Source organism: Rhinolophus hipposideros (assembly GCF_964194185.1).
Source record: "Rhinolophus hipposideros genome assembly, chromosome: 7".
Taxonomy (NCBI): domain Eukaryota; kingdom Metazoa; phylum Chordata; class Mammalia; order Chiroptera; family Rhinolophidae; genus Rhinolophus; species Rhinolophus hipposideros.
Window position 1 is genome coordinate 12,367,322 of NC_138053.1, and position 16,683 is coordinate 12,384,004.

The window sequence follows — 16,683 nt, forward strand, 5'->3', positions numbered from 1 at the left end:
AAACTTAAAACAGGAGGGCTGTTCTTCCAGACAGGGGCTGGGCCCACTGCAGGCTGAGTTCTGCTTGCTCGAAGAGCAGAGAAGCCAGACTCTTCTCATAAACTCACCTGAAGGTTTTCTTCCTTCCAATGTCCCCCGTCCTATCTGCATTCAGATGAACACCCTACCTCTCTTCCTCCTCTCCTTTCCCCTTCTTTCCATTACATCATGTCCTGCTAATCCCTTTTTCTTTCCAGAGACTCCTACAGGTTGCTTTGGCATCCTAGTCTCTTTTCTCTTGGTTTGGCATTTAACAATTTTTTTTTTCTGGTATGAATGCATCCCTAAGACTCCTCCAGTCTTTTGCGACTGCTTATGAGGCTTCTGTCACAGAAATGCTCCCCTGAGTGCCCCCTACTCTTCAATAACAAGAGTAGCAAGGCATAGCAGAGGCCAGGCTACCGACTAGTAACTGCTACTGCACAGGCCAACAGGACAACTTTTAAAATGACCGACAGGGCCACCAAGTAAGGCTGTGCAGGTTGTTGCAGAGCCCCTGGCCACAGGGCTAAACTGGGGCAAAAATCCAGCTTGTACCCCACCTGCCAAGAAATGCCCCCTGAGGGATTTCCAAACCTTCTCCAAACTTGTACAAAAAGTGCTTTATGGGCTGGCAAGGCACTCACCCTCCAGATTGTCATTCAGTAGCTGTGAGGTGGGGACAGGGCATATGCAAGTTAAAAGAGTTCTTAGGAGGTGACAGTGATCTTAACAATGGTTGAGAACCAGGCTGGAAACTGTATGTTTCCAGAAAGCTGGAATGAAATATTGATCGCTGTAACGCTCACTGAAGAGGTGTTCTGACTGACTGAAGTCAGAGCAGAAAGGAAGAAAAAAATGTCAGCATGTTCCTACTCTTTTTGGAAAATACTTTATAAGGCAAATCATTCCACTTCTATGGAAACACACACACACAGACACACACAGCTAATTATATTTCATTGACATCTGGAATCTCAGAACACTCATTTTGAAAAGCCAGGCTCATTTTATAGCAGTGTGTGTGTGTGTGTGTGTGTGTGTGTGTGTGTGTGGGTGTGGGTGTATGTGGCAGAGGTGTGGGAGAAGGAGCCCAGGACACAGCCTATATCCTGAAAGGTGTTTCATTTTTTCCCCCATTTTTTTTTTACTGCAATCTGTCCCTTTTTTGATAAAGTAGTCCATTGGCTAAAAATGTCAATAAATTAAGGTTTTAAATAACCACATAGGTCTGACAGTTAAGTTTGCGGACCTTGTTGCTATGATGTTGCTAACCTTTTTTGATATCAGAGGGATTATTCATTATGAATGTGTACCAACTGGACAAATAGTTAACCAAGTTTACTCTTTGGAAGTACTGGAAAGGCTGCGTGAAAAAGTTAGACAACCTGAACTTGTCTCCAACAATTCATGGCTCTTGCATCACGACAATGCACCAGCTCACAGGGCACTGCCTGTGAGGGAGTTTTCAGTCAGTAAACAAATAACTGTATTGGAACACCCTCCCTACTCACCTGATCCGGCCCCCAATGACTTCTTTCTTTACCCGAAGATAAAGGAAATATTGAAAGGAAGACATTTTGATGACATTCAGACATCAAGGGTAATATGACAACAGCTCTGATGGCCATTCCAGGAAAAAAGAGTTCCAAAATTGCTTTGAACTGTGGACTAGGAGCTGGCATCGGTGCATAGCTTCCCAAGGGGAGTACTTCAAAGGGGACCCTAGTGATATTCAGCAATGAGGTATGTAGCACTTTTTCTAAGATGAGTTCATGAACTTAATTGTTCTACCTCATATAATAAATTACATGTCTTTTCTTTTGAAAAATGGTACATTTATTTTGGAAATGCTGGGATGTCAGAAGCAACTTTTGTTTCAGTTAACTTATGTGGTAGTACATTTTGAAGAACTTTTTATGCCTTAGTAAAATGAGACCATCACTTATAGTAGAAATAAACAAGAGTTTCATTTCCTTTAAGAGAAGAAAGACAGCCAAACATTAGAAAAGACGGTGGAGTTATGAGGAGTGGTGGATGAGCCCCATGTAAGAAGGCAAGCCGACTTCCTTAGTATATCAGGTTAGCACCTGATTTCCTCAATTTAGGTGTGTCAATTTCTCTGTAAGGAAGGATAAAGGTCTTCTGAGCCCTGTCTCTGGCTCAAAATCCAGAGGCCTGATCAGCCCATTCTCACAGAGTTGTCCTCAGCAGTTAAGTGCCTCTACGCTATTTTGTTGACTTGGTTAGGGGAAGAGCCCAGGTCCCATGTTAGAATTCACTGATTGCTTCACAAAAGCTTCACTGTTACCCTGTCTGGTGATTCTTAAATTTCACCTAGCGCAGTCTCAGCAATAGGGAAGAGAAGAAACAAAAGAACTTGCTTCCACTGGCTTATGCTATTTATTAGGCTCCGAAACCAGTGTTTCAATGGAAAGCAAAGCTTTCTTTATATTATATTAAATATATTTATATTCTATTAAAAGGTCTATATAAGGTACTTAAAATAAGTTTGTGATGAGAAATCATGAGCCTATCCAGTGTTGACAATGCAATTATGTTCTGTGTAAATAATAAAGAGGCCACTCTTCTTTCCTTTTAGAAAATAAGCCAATTCGTGGTCCAATGGTAGGGTGCTTTTTGGAACTTCAGGAAGTCTCTTTTCCTCGACATACTTTTGCTTATACTAAGTGTGTTCTGTGAATGTAGGAGAAGACCTCTCTAACAAAAAAAAAACACATTTCACAGCAGATTAAATGTTAGATACTTGCAGACCAACTGCCCACACAGAAGACCCCAATAAATAAGACACTGGGGCTACGAAGCAAAGAAATGGTGGGCAACACATGACAGACAGACAGGAAGCAGCAACAGTTTCTCCCCTTTGGAGAAGGAGACCAGTCACGGATGGACTGAGCATTACAAGATTATATTGTGTGACAAAACCACTGCATTCTCATAGGAGCTCCATAGGTCTAAGGCCAGATGGGATCATTTGTCTTACCCCATGACCCAGACTGTGGAATGCAACTAACACATTTTTTGACTGGCTTCAGGCCAAATTATATCTCCTGACTCTCTCGCATACACTAGTGTATGTACGCCTTTCACAGGCTGGTTCTAAATCATCAAAGGAGGTGGATACTTTGAAGGAGCGATGGATGTGTTCAGGGACACCTCACATTTCCAAAAGTGGATTTGGGGAAGTTTTGCCCGAAACAAATGGTGTGGCTTCTCTGTCAGAAAAGTTCTGAATTTGCTGGGTGTTAAAAATGCTATTTCGCTTCACTGCAGTCACTGAGCACTTAGTGCTGGTCACTCCATTTGACAACTTCAAGAACTCTTGTGAAGTCACAGAATCTGGTTTAATTCCTGGTGTGATGTAGTTTTAACATGTAGTAACTTAGAGCAAAACAGAAACATGAGAAGGTGGAACTTCATTATTGTGAAGTCTGAATTATTTCAGCTTTTACAAGTCAGGGAGGAACTAGAGGGCCAGGGAGTCTTCATGTCTGTGGGTAGCTCCTAGTGACAGAAAACATAGTCTATTACCCCAGCCTTGGCCTGTTTCCCAAAGTAACTCTCAGACACTAGAAATCAAGTACATGATAGTTCATCTCAGCTTACTGCTGACAGAAGCCAAAGAAACTCACACCAAATTCTAAATAACTAAAAGACTACTGAAGAAGTTACTGATGACATCCTATGTTCAAGGATCTGAAGACTTAATATTATTAAGTTGACAATACTCCCTACGTTGATCTATAGGTTGAGTCCTCATTAAATTTCCACCTTGTTTCTTTGTAGGAATTGACATGCTGATCCTAAACTTCATACGAAAATTCAAGGAACCCAGAATAGCCAAAACAATCTTTGGGAAAAAAAAGACCAAAGTTAAAGAACTCACACGCCCCAATTTTAAAACTCTACCAAGCTAGAGTAATCAAAACAGTATGGTACTGGCATGAGGATAGATATGTCTCAATAGGATGGAAGTGAGAGTCCAGAAATAAACCCTCCCACATTCATGGTTAATTGATTGCTGACAAGGATGTCAAAATAATTCAATGGAGAAAATGAATAGTCTTTTCAACAAATGGTGCTAGGACAACTAGATATTCACATGAAAAAGAATGAAGTTGAACACTTATCTCATACCACATATAAAAATGAACTCAAAAGGATCAAAAACCTACATGTAAAGCTAAAACTGTAAAAGCTAAAACTACAAAATTCTTAGAAGAACACATAGGCATAAATCTTTGTGACCATGGATCAGGCAATAGTTTCTTAGATTTGATGACAAAAGCATAAGCAACAGAAGAAAAAAGTAGACAAATTAGACTTCATCAAAATAAAATCTTTTCTGCAGCAATGGGCACCATCAAAAAGTGAAAAGAAAAAAGTCACAGAATGAGGGAAAATATTTGTAAGTCATATATACACCAGATAAAGGACATGTATCTGGAACATATAAAGAACTATTACAACTCAATAATAAAGACAAATATCCCAATTGAAAATAAAAACAGAATCTGTATACATATTTCTAAATCTGTATAGATATTGGCTCCTGAACAATATACAGAGGGCCAATAAGCACATGAAATTATATTCAACATCATTACTCATTGGAGAAGTGCAAATCAAAAACAATGAGATATTATTTTACACCAACAATATTGGTTATAATCAAAATGGCAGATAATAACAAATGACAGTGTGGGTATGGAAAAATTGGAAGCCTCATACACTGCTGTTGGAATGTAAAATGGTGCAGCTTTGGAAAATAGACTAGCAATTCTTTTTAATTCTTCAAAAGGTTAAAATTACCATATGACCCAACAATTCTACCTCTAAATATATACCCAATATATATACATCCACACAAAAACTTCTACACAAATGTTCATAGTAGCATTATTAAAAATAGCCAAAAAATGGAAACAACCCAAATGTCTATCAACTGATGAATGGATAAATAAAATGTGGTACAATGGAATATTATTTGGCAGTCAAAATAAACGAAGTACTGCTATATGCTCCCATATAGATGAAACCTGAAAACATATGTTAAGTGAAGGAAACCAGTCACAAACGACCACATATTGTATGAATTCATACAATATCCAGAATAGGGAAATCTACAGAGACAGAAGGTAGATTGGTAGTTGTCTAGAGGAGAGGATTGAGGATAAATGGGGGAATTACTGCTACTGAGTACTAATTTTTGAATGTGATGAAAATCTTCTAAAAGTGACTGTGTACAATTCTTTGAATATACTAAAAAACACTGAATTGTACACTTTAAATAGGTGAATTCTATGGTATGTGATTATATCTCAATAAAGCTGTTTTATATATAAAGAGAGGGAAAGGTTGCTGGTGATCAGCACTGATCACCATAGTCCTCTCACATAATGCTTAAAAGTCTTCACCCATAGTGAAGCATAACTGCCATGTTGCCCAGCACTTCCTGGAATAAGTCTGCATATGGCAGTTGGGTGTAGCAGTTAAAAGAGCTGGTTATGTGGTGAGGAGCATTGGGACAAATCCTGTCTCTCACGTTTACCGACTCTGGGACCTTGCCTCAACTCCCTTCTTACTTCTGTAAGAACTCCCTTCCTTACTTCTGTAAAAAGTAAGTAAAAAGTAAAAATAAGTAATATTTCCTACCTCATAGAGTTGTTGTGATACTGAAGTGAGCACTCAGTAAGTAAGCATTACTTATTATTTCTCTAGAGTCTTCTTTGTATGTATTTTTGCTAAAAAAATAAGACCACCCTGACTCTCATAATTTCCTAAATGTGGCATCTCAGGTATGAAGACATAAGATTCTCTTCTGAAAGATCCACCATCTGAAAATACGAACTATCACTAAAGAGGATACTTAGCTTGTTACCCCCAATTTCTCTTTTAGAGGACAAGTTGAAAACTGTTTTGGAGGATACTGAAGCATCAATAGGGAAACAGTTCTGTCTTAATAAATCTCCCTCTCATCTCTCAATTTATATACAAATATATTTAGATGCAAATACAATATGTATACAAACACACGCATGCACACACACATACACACACACACAAATGAATTCAAACAGAATTTTTAAATCAAGTTAAGGTTCATTGATCTACCTGTCATCCAGTCCCTAGCACACAAATGTTTCACTCTAAATTGGCACATCAGCAATCAACATTTTATGTTACTTTCAGTAGAAATGATCATATATATTCAATTCATTCACTGCAATGTTCAATAACTGTCCTATTGCATTCCCACTGGTAATTTTTCTTAATAAGTAGTTAAAAGTTCATTAGCTTTTCTGTTTGTGTTTTTTTTAGGATAGACTTTATTTGATGTATAAAAAAGAACCAGGTCTCAATTTGTTTGGGCGCTCAATGCCATGTCCCAAGGCTGTACATCACAATCAAAAACATTGTTCTTCTAAGACTCCTGTTAGTTTGATCAACTTCCTGGCTGAAACCATGAGGTCACATAAATAAGGAGAAACTTCCACCTCACAATTAGAAAATTGTTATTCAATCCTACTATGAATTTTTATGACTTAAACATTCTTATAAGAAAAAGTTAAGTTTTGAAATTTTTATTTCTAGTAATGAATATTTTATATTTGCATATTAACCATATTAATAGTAATATTTTGCCTCAGTAAGGTGAAGTTAATTACATTCTTATGGTTTATTCTAATCATCCTTTCCTCAATGCTCAAAGATACAACAGAGGTCTCACTAAACTCTTAACAGCAATTCACATTTTCCCCACTTGCTAGCCTAAATTCTGACAGTTGGACCTTACAGGAAGGCTCAGGAGAACTGCCCCTGCATGATTTAACAAAATAATCATTCCTGGATTATGGATTAATTAACCCTAGCAGTAGTATTTTTGGGGTAAAAATGTGTCAGCTCACTGGAGACTGCTTTCATTCCTATTGTTCCTGAAAAGTTGACCTGTGTGTGCTCCTTTGAAATAGCAAGGAACAGCGCTATGCATAGATTGGCACATTTTCCATTTCCTTGGCTCTCACCTGACCATCCTGGGAGGCAGCGGCAATGGCCTGTGGTGGGGTGGCAGCCATCGGCATGGCTGCAGTCACAGCGCTCGGCACAGTTCAGCCCATATGTGCCATCCTGCACGGAAGACAGTGAAGAGGCCATGGGGAACCCCACAATGGGAGACAAAAGGGGCCACAGTCAGCCATTTCAGGTACAGTACCCTCCTCCTCTCCCTAACACCTCTCAGCCACATACATTATCATCATCACCTCTTTGCATGTCTTCTTGCCCTAAAATGTAGGCTCCGGGAGGTCAGTATTTTAAACTCCCTCAAACCTTAGTTTATGTTTTAGTTTACATATGAGTGGTTAGGGCATATATGAGTGGTGAAATCAATTATGCTAATATGCTGATCTGCATAGAGGGAGAATGTAAATATACCAACTAATTAAAATAATCTTTCTTATTGGAAACCACAACTCCTAAACATATTTTCTTTTGTTCCTAAAGATTTTTATAAAATAGTTAAATGCCAGCCTCCTATTCGTGCCCTCCCAGACCTATACATTTTCAATTTCCACGTGCACATCAGTTTGGTGGTCCAGCAGACATGACTCTACGTGGACGTGATCAGTTGTGGGGGAGGAGTGGAAATCTCTGCGTTCCTAAGCCCTGCTCCTTTAGGCCAGATACTGACGAGTGGAGGGAGAGCACTATAAACACTCCACACCACACAAGCACTAAGAAATATATGGGATGTACATTTACCAAGAGGGAGGAACCTGAGAACCAGCATAAAACAGGCAGTGGGTGTTAGATGACATAATCATTTGTCTAGGACTTATTAAAATAAAATAAAATAAACCATTTTTTAGGCCCCACTAATGTTTGAGGGAGCTGCATAGGACTTAGCTCTGCTGCAGTATGAGCCACTAAACCACCACCATCCTTTGCTGGTTTAGTCATCTGATAAACAAAAAGGGACAAGATTGTGCCAGAGGCTTTGTTCTGTCCACAATCAGACTGGGAGTGAAAGGTGACCTTCAAGCTCATCACAGCACACTGATAATTTTTTCACTGGTGGATGAGAGGCAGCAAAGCTAACTTAACTTTGTCCTAAGGGTCTGCAGGGCACAAAGCAGCCCAGGGTAGATCGATCCTCTCTCTGTTTTGGGAATGGGTTGCACTTAATGAGGAGGAAGCCCGGGGAGAAAAGAACCTCGGTGGGAGGCCATTCTCGAGGAGCCCTGTTCAGGGTGTCACGGTGTCATCTTGTCATCAGAGGATCTCCAGATGATCTCTGGGAGGCAGAGCACACACACCACTGAGAGAATGTTTAATAACTCAGGGGAAAAGAATTGTGATAGGAAGGAGTGATGGAAAAGAGGAAAAGAAACCAGCCACGCACTTCATTCAGGAAGAGAAATCAGCTTGTTACGATAGAATGAACTTCCCATTTGCACCCTGTCCAGCCTGTGGTGGACACAGTAAAGGATTTCTGAAGATGGATAGCTCCAAAGAAGGTCAAGGGAAGGAGTCAGCCTTGAATTAGGGAAATTGAGACAGGTTAGTTAGTATGATTACTAGGTAGATAGGGAGGTCCCTGATGGAATAAACAAAAAGCAGCCATGTCCTGAAACTCCAGGTTCTGGAATGTCTCCTTCACTCCAGGACAGGGACATGAGAACACCTTAAGGTTAATAGATAATCTCAAATCCCTTCTGGCCGGACAAAGGAGCAGATCTGATAGGTAGGAATGGGTTGGTTCGTTAACAAACCTGATAGATAAATCCAATTAGAAGTCTCCAGCCTCTTTCCCCAAGCAGGCAAGGGAAGGTATAAAAGTAAGAGCTTTTGGGGCCCGGTGGCTCAGGTGGTTAGAGTTCTGTGCGCCTAACTCCGAAGGCTGCCGGTTCGATTCCCACATGGGCCAGTGGGCTCTCAAACACAAGGTTGCTGGTTCAACTCCTGGAGTCCCGCAAGGGACGGTGGGCCGTGTCCTCTGCAACTAAGATTGAACATGGCACCTTGAGCTGAACTGCCTCTCGAATGGCTCAGTTGGTTGGAGCGTGGGCTTTCAACCACAAGGTTGCCTGTTCGGTTCCTCGAGTCCCGCAAGGGATGGTAGGCTGCGTCCCCTGCAACTAGCAACGGCAACCTGACCTGGAACTGAGCTGTGCCCTCCACAACTAAGATTGAAAGGACAACAACTTGACTTGGAAAAAAATCCTGAAAGTACACACTGTTCCCCAATAAAGAACTGTTCCCTTTCCCCAATAAAATCTTTAAAAAAAAAAGTAAGAGCTTTTGCCTCAGTCATGGGACACTCCCATTCGGGACCCCCTCCTGCTCGGGAGCTGCAATCTCTTCTCCTGCCTCTAATAAGCTATCCTCTTTTTAAAACTTTTTGCCGTGTTTCCATTCTTCGGCTTCACGAGACACGATCCCGGCAGATCCAACATCACCTACATCATTTGGGCAGTCACAGGAAAATATCCCCACATCAAAATCTCTGAAGATTTTTGTGACTCCAGGGATATTTACATTAAAGGGGGCTATTTCCAAACCTTCTTTAACCATCTCAATGAGTATTTCCATGACACCATCATCACCCCCTTTCAATTTCCTGCCACTTTCCACCTTGAAGGTTGGAGGATTTCCATTAGAATGGAAACACATATTTGGAAAGTTGACAGGCATATACTGCCATGTGTGACAAATGCTGTTGACTGGCTGCCAGGAAGAGAAGGGTGTATAAGAACAGAAAAAATAGAGGGGGGCATTGAGGGGAACCTGAGTAAAGATGAAGGAAAAGAAGGAAATGATTCTTACAACCTTACGTAACCAATTTCCATGTCTAGCCCTTTTCCCTTACCCCTATATCCACTCTGAGTTCAAACACCTCAGTTCTTCTAATAGCTACTGTGGTTGGTACGCACTCACACACTTTCAGTCAGGAAAATTGCAAAATCAGGCTAGCCCTCTGGCATCAGCTCCCAGGCCTTCCCAGCTGGGGCACTGGTTCGGTCGTACCTGGCAGGAAAGTTCACATTTCTCCCCTCGCCATCCAGGTGCACACGTGCAGGTCCCATCCAGGGTGTTGCAGGCTCCGCCATGGAGGCACTGGCATGTTAAGTTACAGCCAAAGCCCCAGGTGCCACTGGGACAGCTGATGGAGCAGTCCACCCCGTGCCAGCCTGCCATGACAAGAACACCAAAGCACATGAGGAAACAAAGGCAGCAGGGAGTTTTGCTGAGCCTTTCCAAGTTGCTTTCCCTTTAAAAACGTCTTGGAGAGGCACAGCAGTGTCGCCCCAGCACAGAGAGCACTGGCTCTGCCACGTAAAGCCTCTATCAGAAATGAACAAAAGCACCCCAATAGCATGTGTGTTGTGTGGTCTGTCACAGGATGCCAGCACTGTTGGGCTCACTGGGGGAAGGACATGCAATGGGGGCCCCTTCATGCACACCACAGAATGCTGAGCTTTGTTCAGGTCGGAAAAGTGAAATATTTGTATGGAGGGAGAAGGAAGGTTTGTGTTTGAAAGAACAACCCCGTCTTGAGAGTAGGACCCCGTTAACCATGAACAGTAAGTATCCAGGATAGACACATGCTGGCCCTCACGTAAAATCAGTGAGTGGCTGCATTTCTTGTCACGACCACTCCAGACCAGTGAATTTAGGGGTGCAGACCCATGTCTGCTTAGCTGACTTGTCCCCAGAGCGCAGACTCAGACTTTTGGAGCTGGCAGCGACTTCAGAGATCATTTCCTGTGAGCCTCTTCTTGTTGACTCATGAAAACAGGAGCGCCCACTCTGGCTGAGGGGCGTTCAGAGATCAGGTACCAAAATCTGGCACAGGAGGAGCTAGCACTCTAGTCAAAGTTTCTTTCCTGTGACTTTAGGAAATAACAGGACTGGGATCAGATTAAAGATTCATCCACTCACCTGCCTTGCAAGTACAAGACCCGTCCACCGGAGAGCAGACAGCATCGTTCTTACAGCCACAGAAAGAGGAGCAGTTTACCCCATAGGTTCCCAGAGGGCACGGAGCAGAGCAGTCAGTTCCCTAGACAGGCACAAACAGGAAAACTCATGCGATTCTACCAACTGAAAGAAGGCCAACACAAATAAACAAAAATGTATTTTGGCCATGCTAATTTTACCCCCTCTCTCATTTGAACACATTGCATTTTAAAAAGTTGCTATAATGTCACCACTATGCAAATTGAGAGATTCAAGGGCAATGCTAGCTGGCTTATGTTTATGATACAGTATTGAATACAATCCAAAAAAAGCCTGCTGCTTTCATTAATTTTCCTTTGTAGCAAATATAAAACCTTTCGCCCTTGTTCAAACAAGTAGATATATAACAATAAACTGTAGCTGTACAATTACTGTCAATAAATAAAGATAAATATGAACTAAATGTTACATTGCAATGCTTCCTAACTTCCTTGTACAGTATGTAATATGATTAGTGAGTGAAGCAAAGGGATAGCACACACACTCAGCGGGTAGCACGATTCAATTTATTATCGGACAGCGAGCCTGAACCCCTTAACCATAGAAGTCGGTTATCAATGGTGACTGGAGGTCAGGTCCTTTAAAAACAGAAGGACCTCTTTAAGGCAAGGCTGCTAGACAAGGGCTCAATCGAGGATTGTGACATAGGTTAGAAAACCCTGTAAAGATCCTCTCAGCTCAGAGACTTTATGATCCACTCGTTCCGCATTATGGGCTCTGGAATAATAGACATTCTTCACAGTTTACCATTCTCTTTAAAATGGGGGAAATGATTCAAGAAAAACCCATTTTCCTTTAAAAACAAAGATTTTTAACCTGCAGCTAAGAAATCCTGAAAACCAGACAAAATTCTGCTCTATTGGCATATAGGCATTTTCGTAAGGTCCAGATTCTCAAAGGAACCAAAAAACATTCATACTACTAACCATTGCATGTAAATACATAATAAATGCTAACTTGATGTATTAGGTGGCTCCAAATTACATGGAATTAAGACAAAAACTGTTGACAATAATATATATTACACTTGGAAAAGTAATTTCTTTGCTACCTATAAAACACTAAAGTAATGACATAGGTAATAATTAAAATACATCATACTTCATAGCACATATTAATTAAATAATTAAATATTAATGCCACATTTATAGTTTTCCCAGCTTTCCCAGTAATCATTCTAAGGTAATTATTTATATCACTTATTACTACTTTACTCTTTTTCTTGTTAATGATGGGATTGATTTTAGTACATTCATTGTACTGCAGAAAAGGTCATATAAATCGTGGTATCCACATACCCCACATTGCACCCCTCAAATCCTTCCTCCAGAGCCCAAGCCACTCACTTTGAATCCTGGGGCACAGGTGCACTTTCCAGTCACACTGTCACAGTCAGCCCCATTCTGGCAACTGCAGATCTGTTGGCAAACTTCCCCGTAGAATCCAGGAGAACACGTCTCATTACAGTAGAGTCCCGACCAGCCTGGCTTACAGGCACACTCTCCAGACATGGGGTGACAGCTGAGAGCATGGATGAAAGGAGCAGGTCACTTTTGGGTAAATGACACCCAAGGCCCATGCAAATGTTGCTTTAGCCATGATCACTAAATGTGTGGGTAATTCCACACACAATAATTTCAACTTCATTCCCAGGCTTTGTGATATTTAATTAATTGGCCCAAACCTGTTTGGAACTACAGAAATGTTACATGAAATCAGCATCACGCTCTAATAGGATGATGATTGAAACTGGGTCCTTTTGTCTGAAACTCAGACAAAATTTATGAAAATTTAATTTTCATAAATTGAAAGCACTGATCAATAAAAAGTCAACTCGAAGAAAAGATCTAAAGGTCTCCATCCAATAAGCAATACCAATCAGTTAGGCAGGGTGATGTCCAAGGAACTCCCAAAAGCTACAACCTTTTCCGCCTGTTTGTTCCCTTAGAACTACAGACCTGGGGCAGAGCACCTGTCTCTACCTGAAACTGCAGTGGCACTGGCGGGCTAGGGAGCCAGCTGTCGCTCCACAGCAAATGGACACATCAGCTGCGCTAAGATGCACATGCTATTGAGGTTGCTGACACAATAGGGCCCCCTGTGGCACTCAAAACACACGTGCTTTCCACCACAGGAAAATCCTAACAACCAACCTAACTCTGCTCGCAATTGGAAGACTGTTAAAGCTGGGTTTTCTCCCCTCATAGAGCTAGAACACTTCCCTTAACTGGGGCCAACAACAAAATCCACTGTGACATCCAGACATTTGCTGAAGGACCTCTCATTAGAGTTGCCGATCATAGATTTTCATCTCTTGGAAAGAACAATTTTCTGGGAGGGAGGAAGACTGAGGATGTAATTCAAGCTGTCCCCCCACCTGGGTAATCCGAGTGAAAGCACACAACCTCTCTTGGCCTCACATCCTAGTCTGTCAAGTGGGGATCTCAGCCCTGTAGGTTGGATGGTTTGTTCCACCATTTTCAGAAATTTATTTAAAGATAGTTTTAGGACCCTACTCCAACTACGAAGTCTGGCAATTAGGTTCGCGAACTTGCCACCATGCACTTACATTGGCAGCACTGTAAAAACAGCTCCGTAAGGTTTCATAACCTTGGTATGTCAGTGTCTCAAGCTGTGTTCATGTCGATGTATGACAGTGTCATGCTGAGTGGTGTTCATTATTGTTGTGTGTTTTTGTGTGCTGTTGCGAAAATGTCTGAGCTTGAATAAGAGCAACGAACAAACATTAAATTTCTTGTTAAAGTTGACAAGAGTGGAAGTGAAATCAGGGACGTATTAGCCCAAGTTTATGGGGATAATGCCATGAAGAAAACAGCAGTGCACAAGTGGATTAAACATTTTTCTGAGGGGAGAGACCATGTCACTGATGAAGAAAGATCAGGGTGGCCAGTAATGAGCAGAACTGATAAAAAAAATTGCAAAAATTAAGCTAATTACGCATCAAAATCATTGGCTGACTGTGAGAAGCATAGCAGACCAAGTAAACATTGATAGAGAAACAGGAACTGAAAATCTTGGCATGAGAAAGGTGTGTGTGAAAACGGTCCCGAAGGAGCTCACTGATGAACAAAAGCAAAGAAGAGTCCGAAACTTGCCAAGACCTTTTGGAGAGGCAAGGCGATGTTTTGGGCTGTGTTATCACTGGTGATGAAACATGGCTGTACCGATACGACCCTGACACAACGCATCAAAGTGCATAATGGAAGTCAGCCAATTCTCCATGACCAAAAAAGTTCTGTCAGTCCAAATCAAGAGTCAAAATGATGTTCCTAACATTTTTTTGATATCATAGTCTATACGTTATGAATTTGTACCAATTGGACAAACAGTTAACCAAGTTTACTATTTGGAAGTGCTGAAAAGGCTGCATGAAAAAGTTAGATGAAAACGACCTGAAATTTTTGCCAACAATTCATGCCTCTTGCATCACGACAATGCATCAGCTCACACGGCACTGTCTGTGAGGGAGTTTTTAGCCGGTAAACACATAACTGTATTGGAACACCCTTCTTACTCATCACCTGATCCGGGCCCCAGTGACTTCATTCTTTACCTGAAGATAAAGGAAATATTGAAAGGAAGCCATTTGGATGACATTCAGGACATCAAGGGTAATACGATGACAGCCCTGATGGCCATCGCAGAAAAAGAGTTCCAAAATTGCTTTGAACTGTGGACTAGGTGCTGGCATTGGTGCATAGCTTCCCAAGGGGAGTACTTCTAAGGTGACTGTAGTGCTATTCAGCAGTGAGGTATGTAGCACTTTTTCTAGGATGAGTTCGTGAACTTAATTGTCATATCTCATAAGTACCCACAAGCAAAGCCTAGGCATTCATCACAAGCATTATTCAGGAAACAGGGCATGAAGAGATATCTAAGTATAGCTCTATGTTTAAGATGGTTACTTGGATGTAGAAGGCTTAGATTCAGAAGACAAGGAGCTGAGTTTCAAATCTGCTTAGATCTACTCAGATTTACTTATCTGCTATTTAACCTTTGGCAAATCACTTATCCGTAAGCAAACCTCTGTTATTTCCGCGGCATCTCAAACTTAACATGTCAAAAAGTGAGCCCGTGTTCTTCCCTTTCTTCATTCCTCTCTCAGTGTCTATTCCTCATCATCCCCAATGAAGTACTGGCACCACCAGTCACTCAGTTATTTCAACTAGAAATCTTAGAGTTATTCTTGATAACTCCTTCTTCCTCATCTCCCATATCCTAACTATTTTACATCATCACTACACTTAACTATCCTAACTCCAAAATTCATCTTGAATTCATCTACGTCTCTTCATCCTCACTGTCACCATCTCACTCCAAGCCAACCTATCTCCTAACATCCTGAACAACCTTCCAACTTTTCTCCCTGTATCCAGTCAAGCCTCATCACCTAAAAAGTAGATCACACTGTATCATTCTCTTTAAAACTCTTCAAAGGCTCTGCACTACACTTAGGATAAAATCTATACTGTTTACCATGGCTAGAGTGACTATATAATTATCTAAAGCAGGACATTTTTTTTAAGAGTGAAAAAGGAATTATTAATAATTACATTAGGACAATAAGCCTAAACCAGGCGGTCACTCAGACACCAGCTTTATGATCACCTTAAATACAGCCCATGGCTCCCACCATCTGGTCACTGCCTGCTCCCCAGCCTCTTCTTTCATCATTTCTCTCTTCATTGCTATGCTCAACTGCAGTGGATTTGTTTTAGTTTTAGTTTGTAAAAGTGTTGAGGTTTTTCAATATAAGGGCCACGCATGGGCTATTCCATATGCCCACAGTGCTGTTCCTCACTCTTTGTCTAGCTTTCTTCATTTTAGGTTTCCAGTCTCAGCTCACATAGTATCTCTTCCTTAGGCCTACGCTGACCACTCACATGGAAAACAAGTCTTTTCTGTCATTTTCTTTCATAGCACCCTGCTCTTTCTATGATCTTGTGTTTATTTGTACAATCTTTTAACATCTTCCTTCCCCTCTAGACTTTGAGCTACACGAGGACAAGAATTAAGTGCATTTTGTTAGCTGTCCCTGTCCCACAGACAGACTAAAGTAAATACTGATGGAGTGATAAAGTAAGACTGTCACAGCTGATGTGCAGTGGGGTCTGACTCCAGGGATCCTGCTTTCAAACACTAATCTGCTTTTCCCTGGTATATCTGAGTCATCCAGCAATGCTAAATTACAATCTGTATATCTGAATACAAAGGCAAGATTTCCCCTAACTTTTCCCCTAACATTTTCGAAGTCAAGGCCTAAGGGAATCAACAGTAACTTCAGGGAACACTCACTTACGTGACTTTTATGATGATATTGTAAGTGAATGCACAGACTAGCAGCTCATAGTCACTGAGCCTGAATGTGTGCTAACACCATGCTAAGCAATCCATGTGCATGATTTCACTTAATCCTCACAACCATTCCAAAGGTTTTATCACTGAGGAAAAAGAGACCTAGAACGAGTAAGTAATTTATTCAGTTTCACACAGGCAGTGGCAGAAATCAAACTCGAACTCAGATTTACTTGTATGTTTGTCCACCAAAGAAAAAAGAAGCTCGGTAGCAGGCTGCTTGGAGGGCTAGATATGAAAAAGAATTGC

At 41.2% G+C, this 16,683-nt stretch overlaps 1 protein-coding gene across 3 annotated transcripts in view; it reads right to left on the reverse strand.

Moving 5' to 3' along the window:
* MEGF10 (multiple EGF like domains 10) overlaps positions 1-16,683 on the reverse strand; it is a 157,379-nt gene that overhangs the window by 27,498 nt on the left and 113,198 nt on the right. For all 3 annotated transcript variants that reach the window (XM_081052977.1, XM_081052976.1, XM_081052975.1), the window contains 4 exons: positions 12,405-12,579; positions 10,981-11,101; positions 10,066-10,229; positions 7,065-7,167 (listed from right to left, as the gene is read on the reverse strand). In XM_081052977.1, the coding sequence (XP_080909103.1) occupies positions 7,065-7,167; positions 10,066-10,229; positions 10,981-11,101; positions 12,405-12,579 (563 nt within the window). The remainder of the gene's footprint in view (positions 1-7,064; positions 7,168-10,065; positions 10,230-10,980; positions 11,102-12,404; positions 12,580-16,683) is intronic.